This window comes from Sebastes umbrosus, chromosome 19 (genome assembly GCF_015220745.1).
Source record: "Sebastes umbrosus isolate fSebUmb1 chromosome 19, fSebUmb1.pri, whole genome shotgun sequence".
NCBI lineage: Eukaryota > Metazoa > Chordata > Actinopteri > Perciformes > Sebastidae > Sebastes > Sebastes umbrosus.
The window spans coordinates 20,027,456-20,047,480 of record NC_051287.1 but is presented as its reverse complement, the minus strand read 5'-3'; the positions used below and the strand labels follow the sequence as shown (position 1 = coordinate 20,047,480).

At 39.7% G+C, this 20,025-nt stretch overlaps 1 protein-coding gene across 7 annotated transcripts in view; it reads left to right on the top strand.

Annotated features, from left to right (window-relative positions):
• The first annotated feature begins 5,840 nt into the window (after positions 1-5,840).
• The window catches only part of LOC119478823 (eosinophil peroxidase-like), a 43,224-nt gene continuing 29,039 nt past the window's right edge, over positions 5,841-20,025 (top strand). For 2 of the 7 annotated variants that reach the window (XM_037753822.1, XM_037753821.1), the window contains exons 1-15: positions 5,841-5,929; positions 6,284-6,349; positions 6,481-6,568; positions 6,734-6,909; positions 7,240-7,372; positions 7,561-7,687; positions 7,780-7,986; positions 8,076-8,433; positions 8,926-9,086; positions 9,201-9,459; positions 9,543-9,713; positions 9,797-10,034; positions 10,135-10,343; positions 10,510-10,538; positions 10,756-10,825. In XM_037753822.1, coding sequence (XP_037609750.1) covers positions 6,286-6,349; positions 6,481-6,568; positions 6,734-6,909; positions 7,240-7,372; positions 7,561-7,687; positions 7,780-7,986; positions 8,076-8,433; positions 8,926-9,086; positions 9,201-9,459; positions 9,543-9,713; positions 9,797-10,034; positions 10,135-10,343; positions 10,510-10,538; positions 10,756-10,825 — 2,290 coding nt within the window. In that variant the 5' untranslated portion in view covers positions 5,841-5,929; positions 6,284-6,285. Of the gene's footprint in view, positions 5,930-6,283; positions 6,350-6,480; positions 6,569-6,733; positions 6,910-7,239; positions 7,373-7,560; positions 7,688-7,779; positions 7,987-8,075; positions 8,434-8,925; positions 9,087-9,200; positions 9,460-9,542; positions 9,714-9,796; positions 10,035-10,134; positions 10,344-10,509; positions 10,539-10,755; positions 10,843-11,779; positions 12,723-17,202; positions 17,375-17,635; positions 17,702-17,829; positions 17,918-18,083; positions 18,260-18,441; positions 18,575-18,958; positions 19,086-19,156; positions 19,364-19,452; positions 19,811-20,025 lie in introns of those variants that run through there. The other 5 variants (XM_037753825.1, XM_037753824.1, XM_037753823.1 and 2 more) reach the window with 4 other exon arrangements.

The window sequence follows — 20,025 nt, the reverse complement described above, 5'->3', positions numbered from 1 at the left end:
TAACACTAATGTTAAAATTGTCTTTATTTATTGAAAAATATTTTTTTTTAAAAATAAAAAAATACTGTAGGCTATCTCTCCATCATCTGCTACTGTCTCTCTCTCTCTCTCTTCTCTGTCTGTCGGTCTCTCTCTCCACTGTGACTTTAAGAAAATGCATTCGCATAGGTTTCATAGTAAAATGAATTAGTCATTAACCGGTTTAGTTTGATTCGGAGCCACACCGTAACGTAACGTAATGTTATGGAACGTGAGGTTTGTAAAATAAAATAAAACGGCACCTACCCTCATGATGAAAAGTAATGTGATTAAAATGTGAATGCCTCCCTTTGTCTGCTGCAAGCGGGAGAGCCAATAGGTTTTCTGACAGCAGTGAAAATGTTCTTGAAAGGCTCAACGCCAACAAATATGAATTGAGGCGAAATATTTCGTTAGATGAAAACGTGTTGTGAGTTTAGGAAATGATTACATCTCTTTTTTCAATAAATGTTGACTTTTGGACTTCACAACGCTCCGGAGTTATTGGAAATGTTTGGATCACTCGAGTCGTAAACAATCCTACAGTACGCAGCCACCTCTGGAATCTAATTCTATAAATAGTATATTATATTATTAGTGTAGCCTGAACTTGATCTGCAACTGTGCGGAAATACCGGGTTTAAACAGAATGAGGTCTATTAAGTATTCTAGTATTGATTTTAGTTTCACATACGCTTACATTTGATATTATATTCGGGGCTACACTGGAAAAATGGCCTGGTTACGCCACCGTGTCGGATATGTTTTGTTGCCCTAGTGCCCTAGATTAACTGTGTACATGGGTCCAGTCGGTTTCCCGAACATGTTTCTTGGCTTATCTTTATGACCAGTAGTTTATTGTAGAACAAGTGTATCATTCCAGTAATTCAGACCAGGTTTCAGATAAGTGTACCGATCTGGGATTATATATTATACAGTAATAGAAACCATCTTGAGGAGAAATACAAGGTTGTATTGCTACCATGTTAATAATAATAACCGATAATGATCTCAGGAGGGAGAGAGTTCCAGAGGGCGGGGGCTGCCCTCTGGGAATTTGAGCACTTATACAACACTGTACTTCCTGCTGAGCATATAGTGAGATTAGCAGCCATTAAGACACCTTAAAGGGAAGTAAAAACAAGAGGTGCTGCTGAAAGAGACATGATAATGTCAGGTTTAAGCATTGTGTTACGCTGTTGCGTGATCAAGATACCTAGCATCACAATAGTTGTCATGGGTATAATGGTAGGCGGTGATTCCATGACAGCGTTGCGACATTATGTTCCGCTTGTGGTTTCTTCCTTCTCACGTTCCAAGTTGGTACTTTTTTCTTTGTTTCAGCTTATCTTGTGACATCGCTTTGACATTTTGCACATTGCTGCTTCCTGCAGGATTCGAATTTGCGAGCAGGTGAATCATGGGCTTTTTCTTTGCCAAATGTAATTTTTTTAATTTTTTTTTATTTAACCTTTGTTTAACCAGGTAGGACTCATTGAGATTAAGAATCTCTTTTGCAAGAGAGACCTGGCCAAGACAGCAGCATTTAAACATACATTAAAGTTTCAGATGCCACAACATAAAACAAATGCAACATAAATACATAGCATAATATCATACAAAACACATTAAAATCAAGTGTTTGAAGCCAACGTTAAAGTGAAAATATTCAGAAACACAGACAGCTCATCAAAAGTAATCAGATTTCCCAGTTTCAACTTAGCTTGCAATGTATTCCAGGAAAAGGGAGAGGAATAGCTAAAGGCCATCTTACCTAACTCTGTGCGGACCTTAGGTACAGATAATGAGTACAGGACAGATAATAAGTACAGTACGGTAATTCACCCAGGAGATGCTGGAGCTCTTTTTGTCCGTGCTGTTTTAGATGAGCTGAGGACAACAATCACCAGAAAATATAAACCAAACATTGAAAATTAGGGCCACAAATTACTACTGTATACTGCATGTGTTTATCCACATAATCAACACATATTCCATGATGTTTGAATAAAGCAGACGTGCAGGTGTTAAAAAGTACAGAGGCACTAAGGTAACCTTACCAAAACCATTAGGAAAGTAAGTTCACTTCAGCTGTCAGACATGTGTGACAAGCATGTGCAGCAGCTGCTCCGTCATTAACGTCATTGACAGTAGTATAGGGTGGAGGCCATGAGTCACAAAGAATGTCCCATTATTCAAGGTGCAGCAAGGCTTCAGTAATAATCAACAGTGTTATTTTTAAATATGAAAACTCCCTGTAGAAATAACAAGCATGGAAAAAGTGCATCAATACATCATGGGCTATAAATGTCGACGTACAAACATCTGCTCCATGTCCAATAATAGTATTTGTACATGTACTGCTCTTATTGTTGCAACAATACAGTTTATCCAGAAATCATTAGACACTTATGAAATAAATAGCTTAGTTAAATATGTACACAAATATTGAAGCTATATTGTCACTACAGAGCATATTTTGCTTTTATCTCTGTGTTCAGATCTGATAAGTGAGCTGTCTTAATGATAAACTCACTTGACATTTTCGCAGCTTTTGTGTGTGAATAGTGAAGTAAACTGTTTAAAGAATCTTTTAATACTGACCAAATTGATCATTAATCAGGGAACCAAAATCCAATAACCCTTGCATAGCTCTGCTGGTCATCTTACGAAAAGTTTCAGATCACAAAGTTTAGCGAAGTAAAAGAGAACCCAAAACAGTAACTTCAGATTGGAGAATGGCTTAGTATCATGGATAGATATACTGATGGCAAGAAAGTATCTGTATTTGTGTGTAACAACAACAATCATGACCAGGAGCCAAAAATACTGAGGCCAAGAGGGGGGGGCAGTTGTAAACTGGGTCAAGATATGTTCTTCTTTTGTACTATAATGTAGTATTTTATGGAAAAAAAGGCATTTAATGAAGCATTTTTAAGTGTAAATGCTCCAGATTAAGCTCATTCCTTTCTGACATAAATTGGTCTTTGTGTGAAAAAAGGAAATATATGCTACATGAAAAAAACAAAAACGTTACCTTGTGTTCCTCAAATTGGCGTTTAGTTAAGCAAGACACTATGAAACTAAAAGAACACAGACCTCACACTCGGGTCAAATATAATGCAATGACTGTTGTTTATTTAATGGCATAAAAAGGCATGAATCTTTTTAATGCTTCGATAAGCCTGCCAGGTGTCGCACAAGATGACAAACCGAGAGTTGCCAATTGTAAGAACAAACACTTCTCAGCTATTCGTGCAAGCTGATCATGCGCATATTTGTTAACCTCAATAATGTTGGCTGTCTCCGTGGTGAGTGGAAGTCAGACAGGACGTCTGTAAAATGAGAAAGCTGCACTTTTCTCTGCTCTTTTTATTGTCATGTTTGTCTTTTGTCCTTTCTCGCTGCAGAGCTGATATTGTTTAGTACTATTTTGTATTTCATTACTTTGGGCAAATTGTATCTATGTTCATTAAGCCTTCGGTTTTATACATGAATGGACATAAGCACTTGCACTCCTTTTCTAGCTTTTTATATGCATAAAAAAGGGTTTAATGAAAGTGATTTCAAAATTTGCGGATGTTAGTCTAATCAGAAATGGGATAAGATTTCCTGCATGTTGGAAACTCCTTTTAGCGTAATCCGTCTAGTGAAAGACACCTTGAATTTATGGTCTCCAGTTAAAAGTACACTGCTTCCTTGTTATGCTCACAGTCAAGGTGAGGTGAGGTCTGTATTATACAACTTTATATACAAAGTCAGTGTTATCATCAATGGCATAAATGACTCATGCATTGTCTAAAAGAGCTGTACTTCCTGCACATGTGGGAATTACGCTTCTCACCAACAGAACTGTGAGGTGTTGTCCAGCTCACTAATGGATCATCTACAAAACTGGTGTTTTCAATTTGAATCTATTATTGGTTATGGAATTATTGTTTCCTCTGACTGTGCAAAATCGTTGCTTGATTGTAAAAGCAGAATTTCTCAACAGCACTCACTAACCAACCCACTGGCGAAATATGATTTCTTGCCAAACCCTGATGTTGACTACCAGTGTTTCAGCCATTGCTTATAATTTCTGCTTTTTTTTTATACGTCCTTCAAAGAGGGAACTGGACGTGATTAGTGCAACTCTCCTGGGGATGTTGCAAACACAATGATGGGCAGAAAAGTGAACCCGTACTTTAACAAGCAGACAGCTCATTGAAATTGATGAGAAAACAATGATTTAAAATATTCTTTCTTCTGCATGAATTTGTTCCTTCACATATTAAAGTAAGAAAATAATCCCACTATCACTCTCTGATGCTCACTCACGATGTGCAAGAATTTTTTTTGTTTTTTGTATGATGTCTGTGCAACCTTTTCCTCAACTTTTCAACAATTTCTACTGAAGCAAATGAAGCCATACGTGTTAAAATTATTCTTTAAATAATCTTAATGCAAAGAAGGGGGTAGTGTGCACATCCAGCCCCACAGCTGGGTGCAGGTACAGGACAAAAACAACAGGAGAGGTTGTCCACACTGAAATTTGCAATGCATTCCTGACTACGACCTTGTAGGTCAAAGGGTTGCATCAATACATTTTTCGGGGAGCGTACAAATTTATGTTTTTTCTTTTGATTTCAATAATGTTCACACCTGACTTGGTTGAAATGAAGGCCAAGGATCAGTGGGATGACGGATCAATTTGCAGGGAGTTTAGGATTCAAATCTCTCGCCTCCTGAGTCACAACATGCAGTCGAAATAGTTAAATCAAACATCCAACAAGATCTTGTAGTCTGAGCTATGTGTTTGTCGACAGCTGTAATCTGTCATTAAATATCGGATGCTGATTGTTCATATTATCAGTGACATTACTGTAAGCCAGGCTTTTCATGGCCGATTAACTTTTCTCAAACCTCTGTTCTTTGTTTTTTTATCAGTGAAAACTTTGCGTGACAACTTTGAAAACACCTTTGTATACACAGCAGCCATAGGGTTTCCCCACCCAAACACACACACAGACACACACACACACACACACACACACACACACACAAATACAATACACAAGGTAAACTTATGTTTGACTCTCTACCTTTCCTCATTCCACAACAATGTCTCACACATGCAACCTATTATTTATTTACCTGTTATTCTCTGGGGTTACCACCTTAAGTGTGCACCTTTTCCTCTTTTCAGATACTTTCTCAAGTGCATCAGTTTCTGTGTGGCAACACTAAAGGCCATCAGCCACAACATGGAACATCAGTAGACAAGTGAAAAAAAAAAGAAAAGAAAACTGTCCAAATGTTGCAAATCTCTTTGCTGTTGGCTATCAATATAGAGTAAAATAAAGTAAAAGATTCATACAAAAATCCAGTGAGAAAAGACTGGATCCGGTTATGTCAAATAATATCATGAAAAAGGCCAGTATGATTTACACAAAGAAGAAGGTCAAGAAGTAGAAAATAATATTTTCTAAAATTTGTCTGAAATAATCCTTAGACACCTCATTAACATTAAAATTATAATAGTGAATAAGAAAATTATTTATTCAAATAACTTCATACTGAAATACTAAAAAAACACCTACAATTACTGACAATGCTACCCGTAGTTTTATATAATGGCTTACTGTTACCACAATCACTCCCTACACTGCTACTTATTATGTGCGTTTCTAAATGAGAACATCACACCTATCAGTTTCCCAGAAACAATTACTGATAAGAATGAAGGATTTCCTTGAGCAGAGAGAGAGAAGGAAGAAGGAAGTGTTCCTTACTGACAGGTGATTCACCTGTACAACCCCAAGGGGCGGGGCCTCAGGGCCACACACTGAATATAAAGAAGGCGTCAATACTGCAAACTCCACATCTCCAAGAGCACCTGAAATCTTCACAATTATCTTTACAGAAACAGGTAACGAAATTTGTTTTTGGGGTTTGGATGCTTAGATATTTTTTTATAGTTATAAATGTTTTTACATTTTAAATAGTTATATATATATATATATATAGATTTGCTTTTTGCTTAGATATATTTTATATAGTTATATATACTGTATATATACATTTGTTTTTTTCCTTAGATATTTATTTATATAGTTATATATATTTTTATTTTTTATATAATGATATGTATACATTTGTTTTTTGGTTTGGATGCTTAGATATTTTACCATATGTTACATGGTTCTGAAGACGTTTTTGTGCATGCCTTTTGCCAAATACAGTAAATTAATTTTTTATACTGACTTGTATTTATGTGTTTTAGAGATGATTTTCTCTGCCCTTCTTGTTCTGGGCGTCTGCCTGGTTCCTGCTCACTCCAAACCAACAGGTAGGCGACATCCTTCACTCTGTGGACACGTTTCTAATCCACACCTGAATTTGTCTGTGTTACATCACTGGTCGAGATTAAAATAATTTTGTCGTGATGAACAATTTGATGAGTGTGTTGTTACTTTGCAGGAGAACATCTGGACAGTTCTCTCCTTCAACACTGTTTTGAGGAGGCAAAGAAACTCGTTGACGATGCGTACAAGTACTCCAGAGAAGAGTGAGTTCATTATTGCGGTTATTTCATCTCACAGAGTGAAATAGAAGATTATCTTTCAAATTAATTCAGCATAAATTTACATTGTTAGTTACAATTTACAGAAGCTGCAAAGAATACCACAATTCAGACTTCATTGTTCGACTGTGTGAATTTTTCCTTCTCCAGGAGTCTGAGACGAGTCCGCAAGGAGGTGGTGCGTCCTCACGATGCTCTCCGTCTTCTGAAGCAGCCTCGTGGTGACACACGCTCAGCCGTGAGATCTGCAGACTACATGGCACAAACCCTCCGTCTGCTGCAGGAGAGGGCGCATCATGTGCACAAACGCTCACTCAATGCAACAGGTCAGACATGCAGCAAACAAACAAACACACACACACACACACACACACACACACACACACACACACACACACACACACACACACACACACACACACACACACACAGTGCTCACATTGTTTTTCTGCCAACATTTCCTGGTCTTGGGTGAGGGTCTTAGGTTTACTGTTTTGTAATGTAGGGCATAGTGGAGCACTTCAAAGCTGTAATTAAGGACTATACAATATGAAGTTGACAGGCATGCACACACACGCACACACACACACGCACACACACACACACACACACACACACACAGGGTTAATCCATGAAATGTCTTTCACATTTTTCAGATTTGCTCTCTGAAGAGGATCTGATGAATCTTGCCAGAATAACTGGATGTGAGGCTCGAATCAGCATTCCATCATGCCGCACCACACCAAACATTAACAAGTATCGGACAGCCACCAGCGTCTGCAACAACTTGTAAGAGAAACATTCAAGTGTGAAAAAATGCTGGTTCAAATCTCACTTAACACCATCTTGGACACAAAAAAAAAAATAGATCAACTTTTTGACATTATAAAACTTCTAAAGCCGCAGAAGATGTGTTCACTTCCCTGAAAATTCTCAAGCAGCGTTTCCAAACATGGACGTCTTCTGTTTGCTTTTAGAAAGAACACTCGCCTTGGATCTTCAAACACCCCCTTCGCCCGCTTGCTGCCTGCCGAATATAACGACGGCATCTCCCAACCAAAAGGCTTCAACAACCACACAATAAACAACTTCTTCCTCCCACTGGTATGACCTCGAAATCCCAGACACTTGATTAATATACATAAAGAAACATAAATGCTGATTTTAAAATTAAAACACTTCTACTCCACTCTCAGGTGCGTCAGGTGTCCAACAACATCCTAAGCACAACAGACGCAGGCGTGGTCAACGACAGAGAATTCACTCACATGGTGACCTTGTTTGGGCAGTGGAACGACCACGATCTCACCTTCACTCCCTTCTCCCCCAGCATCCGCTCCTTCAGCAATGGGATCAACTGTGACGACAGCTGTGAGAGCACTGAGCCTTGCATCCCCATCCCGGTTGGTGTGAAAGCTCAAACCCACACATTGTGATGTTGTTTTAACAAAAATATTCTCTTCATAACCTTTGGTCTCTTTCCTACAAACAGATTCCTCCCGGCGACCCCCGCTCTCAGACAGAAGAGTGCATCCCTTCGTTCAGATCCGCCCCAGTTTGCGGAACGGGATACTCGGCCTACAATTTTGGAGGAGAAGCCAACAAGAGAGAGCAGATCAACGCCCTCACAGCCTTCCTGGATCTCGGCCAGGTGTATGGCTCTGAGGAGAAGCTTGCCATGTTTCTTCGCGACCATCAGAGTGATGGCGGCTTGCTGCGCGTGAACACAGAGTTCAAAGACAACGGGCGTGAGCTGCTGCCATTCAACCCTCTCCCGGTGAACATGTGTGCCACTCGCGGAAGAGTCACCAACGACTCAAACGCCAGAGAGGTGCCGTGTTTCATTGCAGGTTGGTCATCAATAAATAGTTAATTATTTATTAAATAACTAATTTTGGGTTACCAGGTTGTGAAAATCCTTTATCCTGCTTTAGCCTCTAACCTGCTGTCTGTCTAAACTATCTGGTAACACTTTATTTTAAACCCCACTATTTGATATTTATAAGCAGCAATAAGTATAACTAACTTTGATGACACTATAATGATGATGTACACACATGATGAATAAGAATATGATATAACAAAGTTGTAATAATGTCAAATATGTTCTCACAGGAGAAGATATAATTGTTGAGAAATACTGTAGAACAACAAACACTTAAAAATACACCACATAATAGTGTGTTATAAACCATTTATTCAATATATATTCTACTTATAAATGATTGATAGGGGGTTTAGTAGTTATTAGTTAGTGTAACCAGTTATCTTAATGAAAGAGCTGCCATCTAAAGAGGAAACGAACACTTCTGATCAGGTATTTTGTACATTGTGTCCTTAAGGTGATGTCCGCGTGGACGAGAACATAGCTCTGACCTCCATTCACACAGTCTTTATGCGTGAGCATAACCGTGTGGCTCGTGCCCTGAAGAGATTGAACCCACATTGGGACAGTGAGACACTCTACCAAGAGTCCCGCAAGATCTTGGGCGCTTACACACAGGTGGGTAAACCTGAGAGTCAGTCAGCATTCACGATTTATATTTTTACATCTTCAAAGCAGATGTCATACACTCCTCTGTCTTTTACTCAAAATAGATCTGTCTCTCTCTCTCAGGTGATTGTGTTCAGGGACTATCTGCCTCACATTGTAGGTGACGTCGCAATGCGTACACAGCTCGGCCGTTACCCCGGCTACGACGCTAGCGTTGACCCCAGCATCTCCAACGTCTTTGCAACAGCAGCTTACCGCTTTGCCCACTTGGCCATACAGCCAGTCTTATCCCGTCTGGATGCAAACTACAGGGAGAACGCTAATTTCCCCAATGTCCCCTTGTTCAAGGCCTTCTTCGCCCCCTGGAGGATCATCTTTGAGGGTGAGTTGTACAGAGAGAAGGCTAGTAACTTATCAATCACTCTTCCTCAAACTGTCACCCTAACTTTTATTTGATCTCTCCAGGTGGCATTGACTCTCTGCTCCGTGGTTTGGTCGGCCGTCCTGCTAAACTGAACACTCAGGATAACATGATGGTGGATGCTGTGAGGGAGAGGTTGTTCCAGTTTGTGATGCATCTGGCTTTGGACTTGGGCTCTCTCAACATGGCGAGGGGACGCGACCACGGCTTGCCTGGTACATCCCTCACCCTGATTTTCAGCCTTTTCTAATATTTTGTTGTCATCCGCTCTTTGCTTACTTGTTGTTTACTCCTCTAGGCTACAACGCCTATCGCAAGTTGTGTGGCCTGTCTGAGCCCAGGAACCAGGCGGAGCTCGCTCAGGTCCTGAATAACGCAGACCTGGCCCGCAGGCTGCTGCAGCTCTACGGTACCGCCGACAACATCGATGTCTGGATGGGAGGCGTGGCAGAGCCGTTTGTCCGTGGCGGCCGTGTGGGGCCTCTGTTTGCCTGCCTCATTGCAACACAGTTCGAGAAGATCCGCCAGGGTGACAGGTGTGTGTGGATACATACAGTTATAATAACACATTCACAAAAGAAATGCATTTTAAACACAATTTTTTGTTGATACTAATTTCTTGTTTGAAATAATCAGGCTGTGGTACGAGAACCCGGGCGTCTTCACCGCGGCTCAGAGAACTGCTCTGTCCAGGGTCACCTTATCCAAGATCATCTGTGATAACACCGGCATAAAAACTATCCCCACTGACGCCTTAAGCGTCATCTCAAACAGGAACCGGCTCGTCAATTGCAGAACCCTCCGAAGCTTGAACCTGTCATCCTGGAGGGAGAGACCCTGCAGAGGTGAAACAACACTGGACCAAACTTTTTGACCAGACTCTCAGATCCAAATTCAAAATAACTTGTCACCTAATGAATTGTTTCATTCTGTTTTTAACCTGGTGTGTTTATGTCTTCTCTAACCACTTGTGTAAAAATCGTTCTTCATATGTGGTGTTTGATCTTGCAGGCGCGGGCTGTAATGAAGTCGGAAACGAGGTTGGTTTTAACTTGTGGTAGTCATATTTTAAGAGCACAATGATGAATTCTTCTTAAAATGTCCACATTCAGATCATATAACACCTGTTCTCAACTTTTTGTCATCTTGGTGAAGGTTTTCCTAACTCCATTCAGAATTTACTAATACTAGCACATTTTGAAAAAATTCTTAAATTACGAGGATAAATGAATTTAACTTCTACATCTTGATATACAGACTGCAAGCGACCAGGCCGCCCAGGACGACCAGACCCCACCAGCCTCCCCGGCCCCCCCGGCCCCCCAGGGCCTCGAGGACAACGAGGTAATCTATTCATTTATTGTCTCTTCTTCCTTTTGTACATCGTATATAGTGCTGAAAGTCACAGATTGTTCAATTTTCACATTTATGAATTTATATTTATTTTCATATTTATCAAGACAACAACTTTACCCCACATATAAAACAAACAACCTCAGTGTCTTCATATCTGGTCAATTTAAATGAAGTATGTGAAATATAGATGAACATAAATATACATCCTATATACAGTTAATCTTCAAATACAGTTCATCTCTGTTGAGTACACCCATCTTTTATCCTAATTGAAACTTCCACAGTGCAATCAGGGCCTTTAGATTCTGACCACTTTATTATCATGTCTTAGATGTGATTATTGTCCACCTTTCCTACATTCTCAAAAAAAAAAAATAACATTTTCATGATGATTTTATGAGAGATTTCTTTAACTGAACAATGCAATAGGGCTGCAACTAACAACTATTTTCATATAAAATAGTGAAAAATGTCCATCCCATGTCTTTAAATGTCTTGTCCTGTTTGTCCAAAACACAAAGATATTTGTATAAAACAGAGAAAAGCAGGAAATCTCCATACTTGAGAGGCTGAAAACAGCATTTTCTACCATTTTTGGAAAAAAATTACTTTAACGATTAATCGATCAAAAAAGTTGGCGACTAATCGATTAGTCGACTGATCGCGACAGCTCTACAATGTATCATGTTATAGAAGATTATCATATATTTTGTATAAAAATGATCTTCAAAATAACTAGTAATTATATAATGGAGTAAAAAGTGCAATATTTCCATCTAAAATGTAGTGGATTTGTATCTCAAAAGTGTACTTAAGTAAAGAAATTGAATAAATGTGTAATTTTAACATCTAGATCATTCATATTGTAGCAGCAGATCAGTAGATTTAAAGCAAATATGTAATCTATACTTTTGTTCCTCTGCAGGTCCAGTAGGACCCCCGGGACCCCCTGGACCGCCAGCTTTTAACACAAATGCTACACAGCCACAATCTGCCTTTTCCGTCCGCCTGGGCGAGTACAACCCGTCCTCAGAAAAAATCATTCGTTTCCATCAAGTCATCTACAACAAACAGTACCATTACAGCACTAAGACGGGCCTGTTTACATGCTTCATCCCTGGTGTCTATCAGTTCAGCTTTCTCTGCACGTCCTTCATCAATGCCAAAAATGTGGACCTGAGTCGTAACGGTGAGCCGGTGCTGCGTGGGTTCAATATTTATCAGGGGGGTCACCACTTGTCATCAGGGGACACGGTACTCCAGCTGGAGGTGGGAGACAAAGTGTGGCTGGAGGCCAGCGACGGGACAACCGGCCTGAGCACCAGAAGCTACTTCTCAGGACACCTACTCTACGTAGCGTGACACAAGAACCCACCAGGCTGAAGCACCACCCATAAATACACCAGTGGTCCGTTTGCTTCAGGTTTCATTACTGAGCCTCTCTGCACTGATCTTCCCTTTCCATTAATCACATCACATTTAATATCTATTATTAATAATTTACTTTTTTTCTCTTTTGGGCTGATGGAACAGACTAGAGCACACTGTACATGTTTTATATCTTTAAGAAAAATTAACTGAATTTGATGAGTTGGATCGTTTTAGCCAGCTAATGAACGTGAAATTTATTGCAGCAAATCTGTTTAACTCTGTTACAGCATGCGATCTATTGGACCGAAAATTAGACAGGAGCCAATTTTGATGTGGGATTTACCAGTATTATTATGAATATTTTGTGCACTGATGAAATTGAAGCGTGCCTTCAAAATGTTGTGTTGTGCTTTTTCTATGAGGCCTGTTTCCCTGTAACTTTACCTGTTGTATTTTTCCATTCTTTAAATAAACCAAAGAAACTGAGCCATATTAAACGTTGTGTTCATGTGTTCATATTTCTGAGATATTAGGAGATATTTCATGGGCTCCTTGTGTGAATCAGAAGAAGACAGAAGACTACCCAAAATGTAATTTACAGTTTTTCTCATTCGCTTTGGCTCAATTTCTCGAGTGAGAATTATTTTTTTCAAAACAGTGAGCTCAAATCTCTGAACAATTAGTTTGTTGTTCACAACAGATTAGAATTTCTCATTCATTCAAGCAAATTGCGCTAGTTTTGGCACATGTGTGCAAAAAGGTCAGTACAATTGTCTACAATTTGCACAATAACCACTTGCACATGGCTGCTGATCAAAACCGATGATTTGACTCACAGTGAGATTGTCATCCTCTTCACAACTAAATATTCTTCCATCGTTTGAACCATCACATGTAAAACTAGAATGGCACTCGGAGAGCGCAGACCTCCGCCAAGGTGCCCAAGTACGATTGCCCCCCCTCTCCGTTCAGCTTGCACCATCATCCACGTGTAATTTTGATAATGTTGAGATCAGCTGTACGTAATTTCACCGAGCTTAATGTGAAAAAACCCAGAATCTACACACGCTCTCTCTCTGTCTCTCTCTCTCTGCAGAAAGAGGTGGGGTCATGCGTCATCAACGCGTAATCAGTGACACTGCGCATGTGTTATACCCAGAGGTCTCAATGGTCTGGCTGATCGGAATCCTTAAAAAAATTCCTGTATCAGGATCGCCACCAAAATCGAATGGATTGCTCATTGTGCCACACCCACCCCTCCAAAAAAATTCATTCAAATCCATCTCGGACTTTTGGAGTAATCCTGCTAACAGACAAACCAACGCCGGTGAAAACATCCTCCTTCCAAGGCCTTCGGCTTTGGCGGAGGTAATGATCCATTCAACTATCAAAACCTGTCAGACCTACATGTATATTCCATAACTATCATGACATGGTGTTACTTACTGTGGGGAGGTACAATTAGTTGTTTTTTACTGAACTACCGCAGTTTTTTTCATCATTGCAGGGTATTTAATTGTTTTTTTTTATTGGCATGGATGTCATTTTGTGGCAAATTTTAGGTTAATTTTATCTTTACAGTACATGTAAAACATTGCTACACAAATACATTTACATTTTCGGAAATATGCTGATTGGCTTTCATGCGGAGAGTTAGATGAGATGATTGATAATACTCTCATGTCTGTTTGTGAAATATGAAACTACAGCTAGCAGCCAGTTAGCTTAGCCTAGCCAAACACAGGAAACAGCTAGCCTCTCTCCAATGATGACACACTGTGTGTTCCAATACCCATACTACCATACTATTTAGTATGTATTTAGTATATATTCAGAACCTTGTAAGTGGAAAGTTTCTGACAGCTCCGAGTTTACGAGTTGTGAAGTGTTTGTTGACGTTGTCAGAAATGGCGGAAGCCATGGAAGTTCATTTTTCGGTACATAATAAGTTAATATATTGTTATTTTAGTCATATATTGTTTTTCTTTGTAATTTTATAATATGTCTGAGGAAAATGTTGATAACGGCCTCATCTTTTTCCTCTGTCATTATACCTTTGCATTTCCTGCATCATGTTACCCTCTTGCTAGCTTGCTAAATTGTTAGCCTCTGTGGCTTCTAGACGCAGACAGTAACGTTAATGTTACCGTTGAAAGCTGCACAATGTCTGACAAGACAGAGCTACACAAGTTGAGTTTGAGTTGTCCTAAAATGGCCACTGAGCAGAGTATTTAAAGGAACTGTATGTAAGTTTTTACACGTATAAACGTTTCTTAATCATTTTTATTGCCAAGGTGTGAAAAGGTTAGGCTAAACGCAACCTTTCTTGCCGACATGGTCTGAGAATAACAAAGCTGTTTCCAATTTTCTTCCATCCTTCTAACAGTTTTCTTATGTGTAGTGAGTGGTACAGCCTCAAATGGTTGCAGACTGATTGTAGTCTTTTTATGTTGTGAATAATGATAAACAAATATTTCTCCTAGGACTGTGTGAAACATAGAATGCTCACTTAAAAAAAGACAGTCTGGCTTTCTATTATCATGCTTGTTTCCAAACCTAACATATCACATCATGATATAGTTTAAAAGTCTGTGCCTTCTAGACGGCGACAGTAACGTTAATATTGCCAATGCTTCGCAGCGGTGTTCTCACGACCTAACCACTTGAGCGCCAAGCATATTGTATACACGACTTCCCATGTCGTAAACACAAGCTCACGAGTTTCATTGGAAGGCACCATATGTCCCAATACTTAGTATGTCAAATGCAGTATGCCAAAAGTACCAGGATGTCCTACTACACCCGGTCATATTTTGCAGTATGCAGGCCAGCATGCTTCTCGGCTATTCTGACCCACAATTCTCTGCGCAGGGGATATATGAGCAAGAGGGTCAAAGTTCAAGGCGCAATGTTATGATGAAGTAGTATGTCCCAAATTGTATGCATACTGATGCAACAGTACATACTTTGTAAGGGCAGCTGCAGTATGTGCTAAAAGTAAAAAGAAGAAATACGTGATTTGGAACGTAGCAATAATCTCCCTACCAGCACCTGTAATGCTCACTACTAAACAAAAACCTCACCAGTAAACTGTGAACCGCTTTTACAGGTACAGGACAAAAACAACTGCAGAGGTTGTCCACACTGAAAATTGCACTCACTTACCAACCAACCTTCTGGAGAAATATGATTTCTTGCCAAACCCTGAGGTTGACTAACAATGCTTTAGCCATTGCTGTTAATTTCTGCTTTTTTTTTGTATACGTCCTTCAAAGAGGGAAATGGACGTGATTAGTGCAACTCTCCTGGGGATGTTGCAAACACAATGATGGGCAGAAAAGTGAACCCGTACTTTAACAAGCAGACAAACTCATTGAAATTGATGAGAAAACAATGATTTAAGATATTCTATCTTCTGCATGAATTTGTTCCTTCACATATTAAAGTAAGAAAATAATCCCACTATCACTCTCTGATGCTCACTCACGATGTGCAAGAATATTTTGGGGGGTTTTTGTATGATGTCTGTGCAACCTTTTCCTCAACTTTTCAACAATTTCTACTGAAGCAAATGAAGCCATACGTGTTAAAATTATTCTTTAAATAATCTTAATGCAAAGAAGGGGGTAGTGTGCACATCCAGCCCCACAGCTGGGTGCAGGTACAGGACAAAAACAACAGGAGAGGTTGTCCACACTGAAATTTTCAATGTATTCCTGACTACGACCTTGTAGGTCGAAGCGTTGCATCAATACATTTTTCGGGGAGTGTACAAATTGATGCTTTTTCTTTTGATTTCAATAATGTTCACACCTGACTTGGTTGAAACGAAGGCCAAGGATCGGTGGGATGACGGATCAATTTGCAGGGAGTTTAGGATTCAAATCTCTCGACTCCTGAGTCACAACATGCAGTCGGAATAATTAAATCCAACATCCAACAAGATCTTGTAGTCTGAGCTATGTGTTTGTCGACAGCTGTAATCTGTCATTAAATATCGGATGCTGTTTTTTTATATAGACAATTAGAATTTTCAAGGTCTTCTAGTGTGTTTTGGGCTCAGATAGTACATTATGTAATAAAGCCTCTTATTCATATTATCAGTGACATTACTGTAAGCCAGGCTTTTCGCGGCCGATGAACTTTTCTCAAACCTCTGTTCTTTGTTTTGTTATCAGTGAAAATTTTGCGTGACAACTTTGAAAACGCCTTTGTATCCACAGCAGCCATAGGGCTCCCCAACCAAACACACACACACACACACACACACAAACACATATAATATACAAGGTAAACTTATGTTTGACTCTACTTTTCCTCATTCCACAACAATGTCTCACACATGCAACCTATTATGTATTTACCTGTTATTCTTTGGGGTTAACACCTCCAGTTGATACTGCTGCACTGTACCTCAACCTGCCAAAAAAAAAAGTCATTCAGAGGCTAAAGATGGATAAGTGTGCACCCCTTCCTCTTTTCAGATACTTTCTCAAGTGCATCAGTTTCTGTGTGGCAACACTGAAGGCCATCAGCCACAACATGGCAACATCAGTAAACAAGTGGAAAAAAAAAAGAAAACTATCCAAATGTTGCAAATCTCTTTGCTGTTGGTTATCAATATAGAGTCAAATGAGGTAAAAGATTCATACAAAAATCCAGTGAGAAAAAAGACTTGATCCGGTTATGTCAAATACTATCATGAAAAAGGAGAAGAAGGTAAAAAAATAGACAAAAATATTTTCTAAAATGTATCTGAAATAATCCTTAGACACCTCATTAACATTAAAATTATGATAGTGAATAAGAAAATTATTTATTCAAATAACTTCATACTGAAATACTAAAAAAACACCTACAATTACTGACAATGCTACCCGTAGTTTTATATAATGGCTTACTGTTACCACAATCACTCCCTACACTGCTACTTATTGTGTGCGTTTCTAAATGAGAACATCATACCTATTGGTTTGCCAGAAACAATTAGTGATAAGAATGAAGGATTTCGTTGAGCAGAGAGTGAGAAGGAAGAAGGAAACTGTACAACCCCAGGGGGCGGGGCCTCAGGGCCGCGCACTGAATATAAAGAAGGCGACACCACTGCAAACTGCACCTGAAATCTTCACAATTATCTTCACAGAAACAGGTAACGAGATTTGTTTTTTTGGTTTGGATGCTTAGATATTTTTTAATATTTATACATTTTTTTTATATTTTAAATAGTTATATATACATATATACACATTTGTTTTTTTGCTTAGATATTTCTTTATATAGTTATTTATATATATTTTTATATTTTATATAATGATATATACATTTGTTTTTTGGTTTAGATGCTTAGATATTTTTAATGTCTACGGTTCTGAATTTATTTTTTATACTGACTTGTATTTATGTGTTTTAGAGATGATTTTCTCTGCCCTTCTTGTTCTGGGCGTCTACCTGGTTCCTGCTCTCTCCAAACAAACAGGTAGGCGACATCCTTCACTCTGTGGACACGTTTCTAATCCACACCTGAATTTGTCTGTGTTACATCACTGGTCAAGAGTAAAATAATTTTGTCGTGATGAACAATTTGATGATGTTGTTACTTTGCAGGAGAACATCTGGACAGTTCTCTCCTTCAACAATGTTTTGAGGAGGCAAAGAAACTCGTTGACGATGCGTACAAGTACTCCAGAGAAGAGTGAGTTCATTATTGTGGGTTATTTCATCTCACAGAGTGAAATAGAAGATTATCTTTCAAATTAATTCATCTTAATTTTACATTGTTAGTTACAATTTACAGAAGCTGCAAAGAATACCACAATTCAGACTTCATTGTTCGACTGTGTGACTTTTTCCTTCTCCAGGAGTCTGAGACGAGTCCGCAAGGAGGTGGTGAGTCCTCACGATACTCTCCGTCTTGTGAAGCAGCCTCGTGGTGACACACGCTCAGCCGTGAGATCTGCAGACTACATGGCACAAACCCTCCGTCTGCTGCAGGAGAGGGCGCATCATGTGCACAAACGCTCACTCAATGCAACAGGTCAGACATGCAGCAAACAAACAAACACACACACACACACACACACACACACACACACACAGTGCTCACATTGTTTTTCTGACAACATTTCCGTTGTAATTAAGGACTAGACAATATGAAGTTGACAGACACACACACACACACACACACGGTTAATCCATGAAATGTCTCACATTTTTCAGATTTGCTCTCTGAAGAGGATCTGATGAATCTTGCCAGAATAACTGGATGTGCAGCTCGAGTCAGCCTTCCATCATGCCGCACCACACCAAACATTAACGAGTATCGGACAGCCACCAGCGTCTGCAACAACTTGTAAGACAAAACATTCAAGTGTGATAAAATGCTGGTTCAAATCTCACTTAACACCATCTTGGACATAAAAAACATAGATCAACTTTTTGACATTATAAAATATCTTTATTAACTACTTTGTTTACCTATTTTGGCTCCAGAATATAAGTTTCCCACATACATGTAGGTAAAAAGCAATTGTGTGCTTTCTCTCCAAAAAGCAAAATGTGTTGAATTAATGGAAACTGGTCAGTTCTGTGAGTTTGAGTGTCGATTACATTCAGCGGAAATGTTTGTGAAATACACTTGAAACTTCTTAGGCCATACACCGCAGAAGATGTGTTCACTTCCCTGAAAATTCTCAAGCAGCATTTCCAAACATGGACGTCTTCTGTTTGCTTTTAGAAAGAACACTCGCCTTGGATCTTCAAACACCCCCTTCGCCCGCTTGCTGCCTGCCGAATATAACGACGGCATCTCCCAACCAAAAGGCTTCAACAACCAAACAATAAACAACTTCTTCCTCCCACTGGTACGACCTCGAAATCCCAGACACTTGATTAATATACATAAAGCACTAAAACACTTCTACTCCACTCTCAGGTGCGTCAGGTGTCCAACAACATCCTAAGCACAACAGACGCAGCCGTGGTCAGCGACAGAGAATTCTCTCACATGGTGACCTTGTTTGGGCAGTGGAACGACCACGATCTCACCTTCACTCCCTTCTCCCCCAGCATCCGCTCCTTCAGCAATGGGATCGACTGTGACGACAGCTGTGAGAGCACTGAGCCTTGCATCCCCATCCCGGTTGGTGTGAAAGCTCAAACCCACACATTGTGATGTTGTTTTAACAAAAATATTCTCTTCATAACCTTTGGTCTCTTTCCTACAAACAGATTCCTCCCGGCGACCCCCGCTCTCAGACAGAAGAGTGCATCCCTTCGTTCAGATCCGCCCCAGTTTGCGGAACGGGATACTCGGCCTACAATTTTGGAGGAGAAGCCAACAAGAGAGAGCAGATCAACGCCCTCACAGCCTTCCTGGATCTCGGCCAGGTGTATGGCTCTGAGGAGAAGCTTGCCCTGTTTCTTCGCGACAACCAGAGTGATAGCGGCCTGCTGCGCGTGAACACAGAGTTCAAAGACAACGGGCGTGAGCTGCTGCCATTCCACCCTCTCATGGTGAACATGTGTGCCACTCGCAGAAGAGTCACCAACGACTCAAACGCCAGAGAGGTGCCGTGTTTCATTGCAGGTTAGTCATCAATAAATAGTTAATAATTTATTAAATAACTAATTTTGGGATGCCAGGTTGTGAAAATCCTGTATCCTGCTCTAGCCTCTAACCTGCTGTCTGTTTAAACTATCTGGTAACACTTTCTTTTAAACCCCATTATTTGGCATTTATAAGCAGCAATAAGTATAGCTATAACTCTGATGACACTATAATGCTGATGTACACACATGATG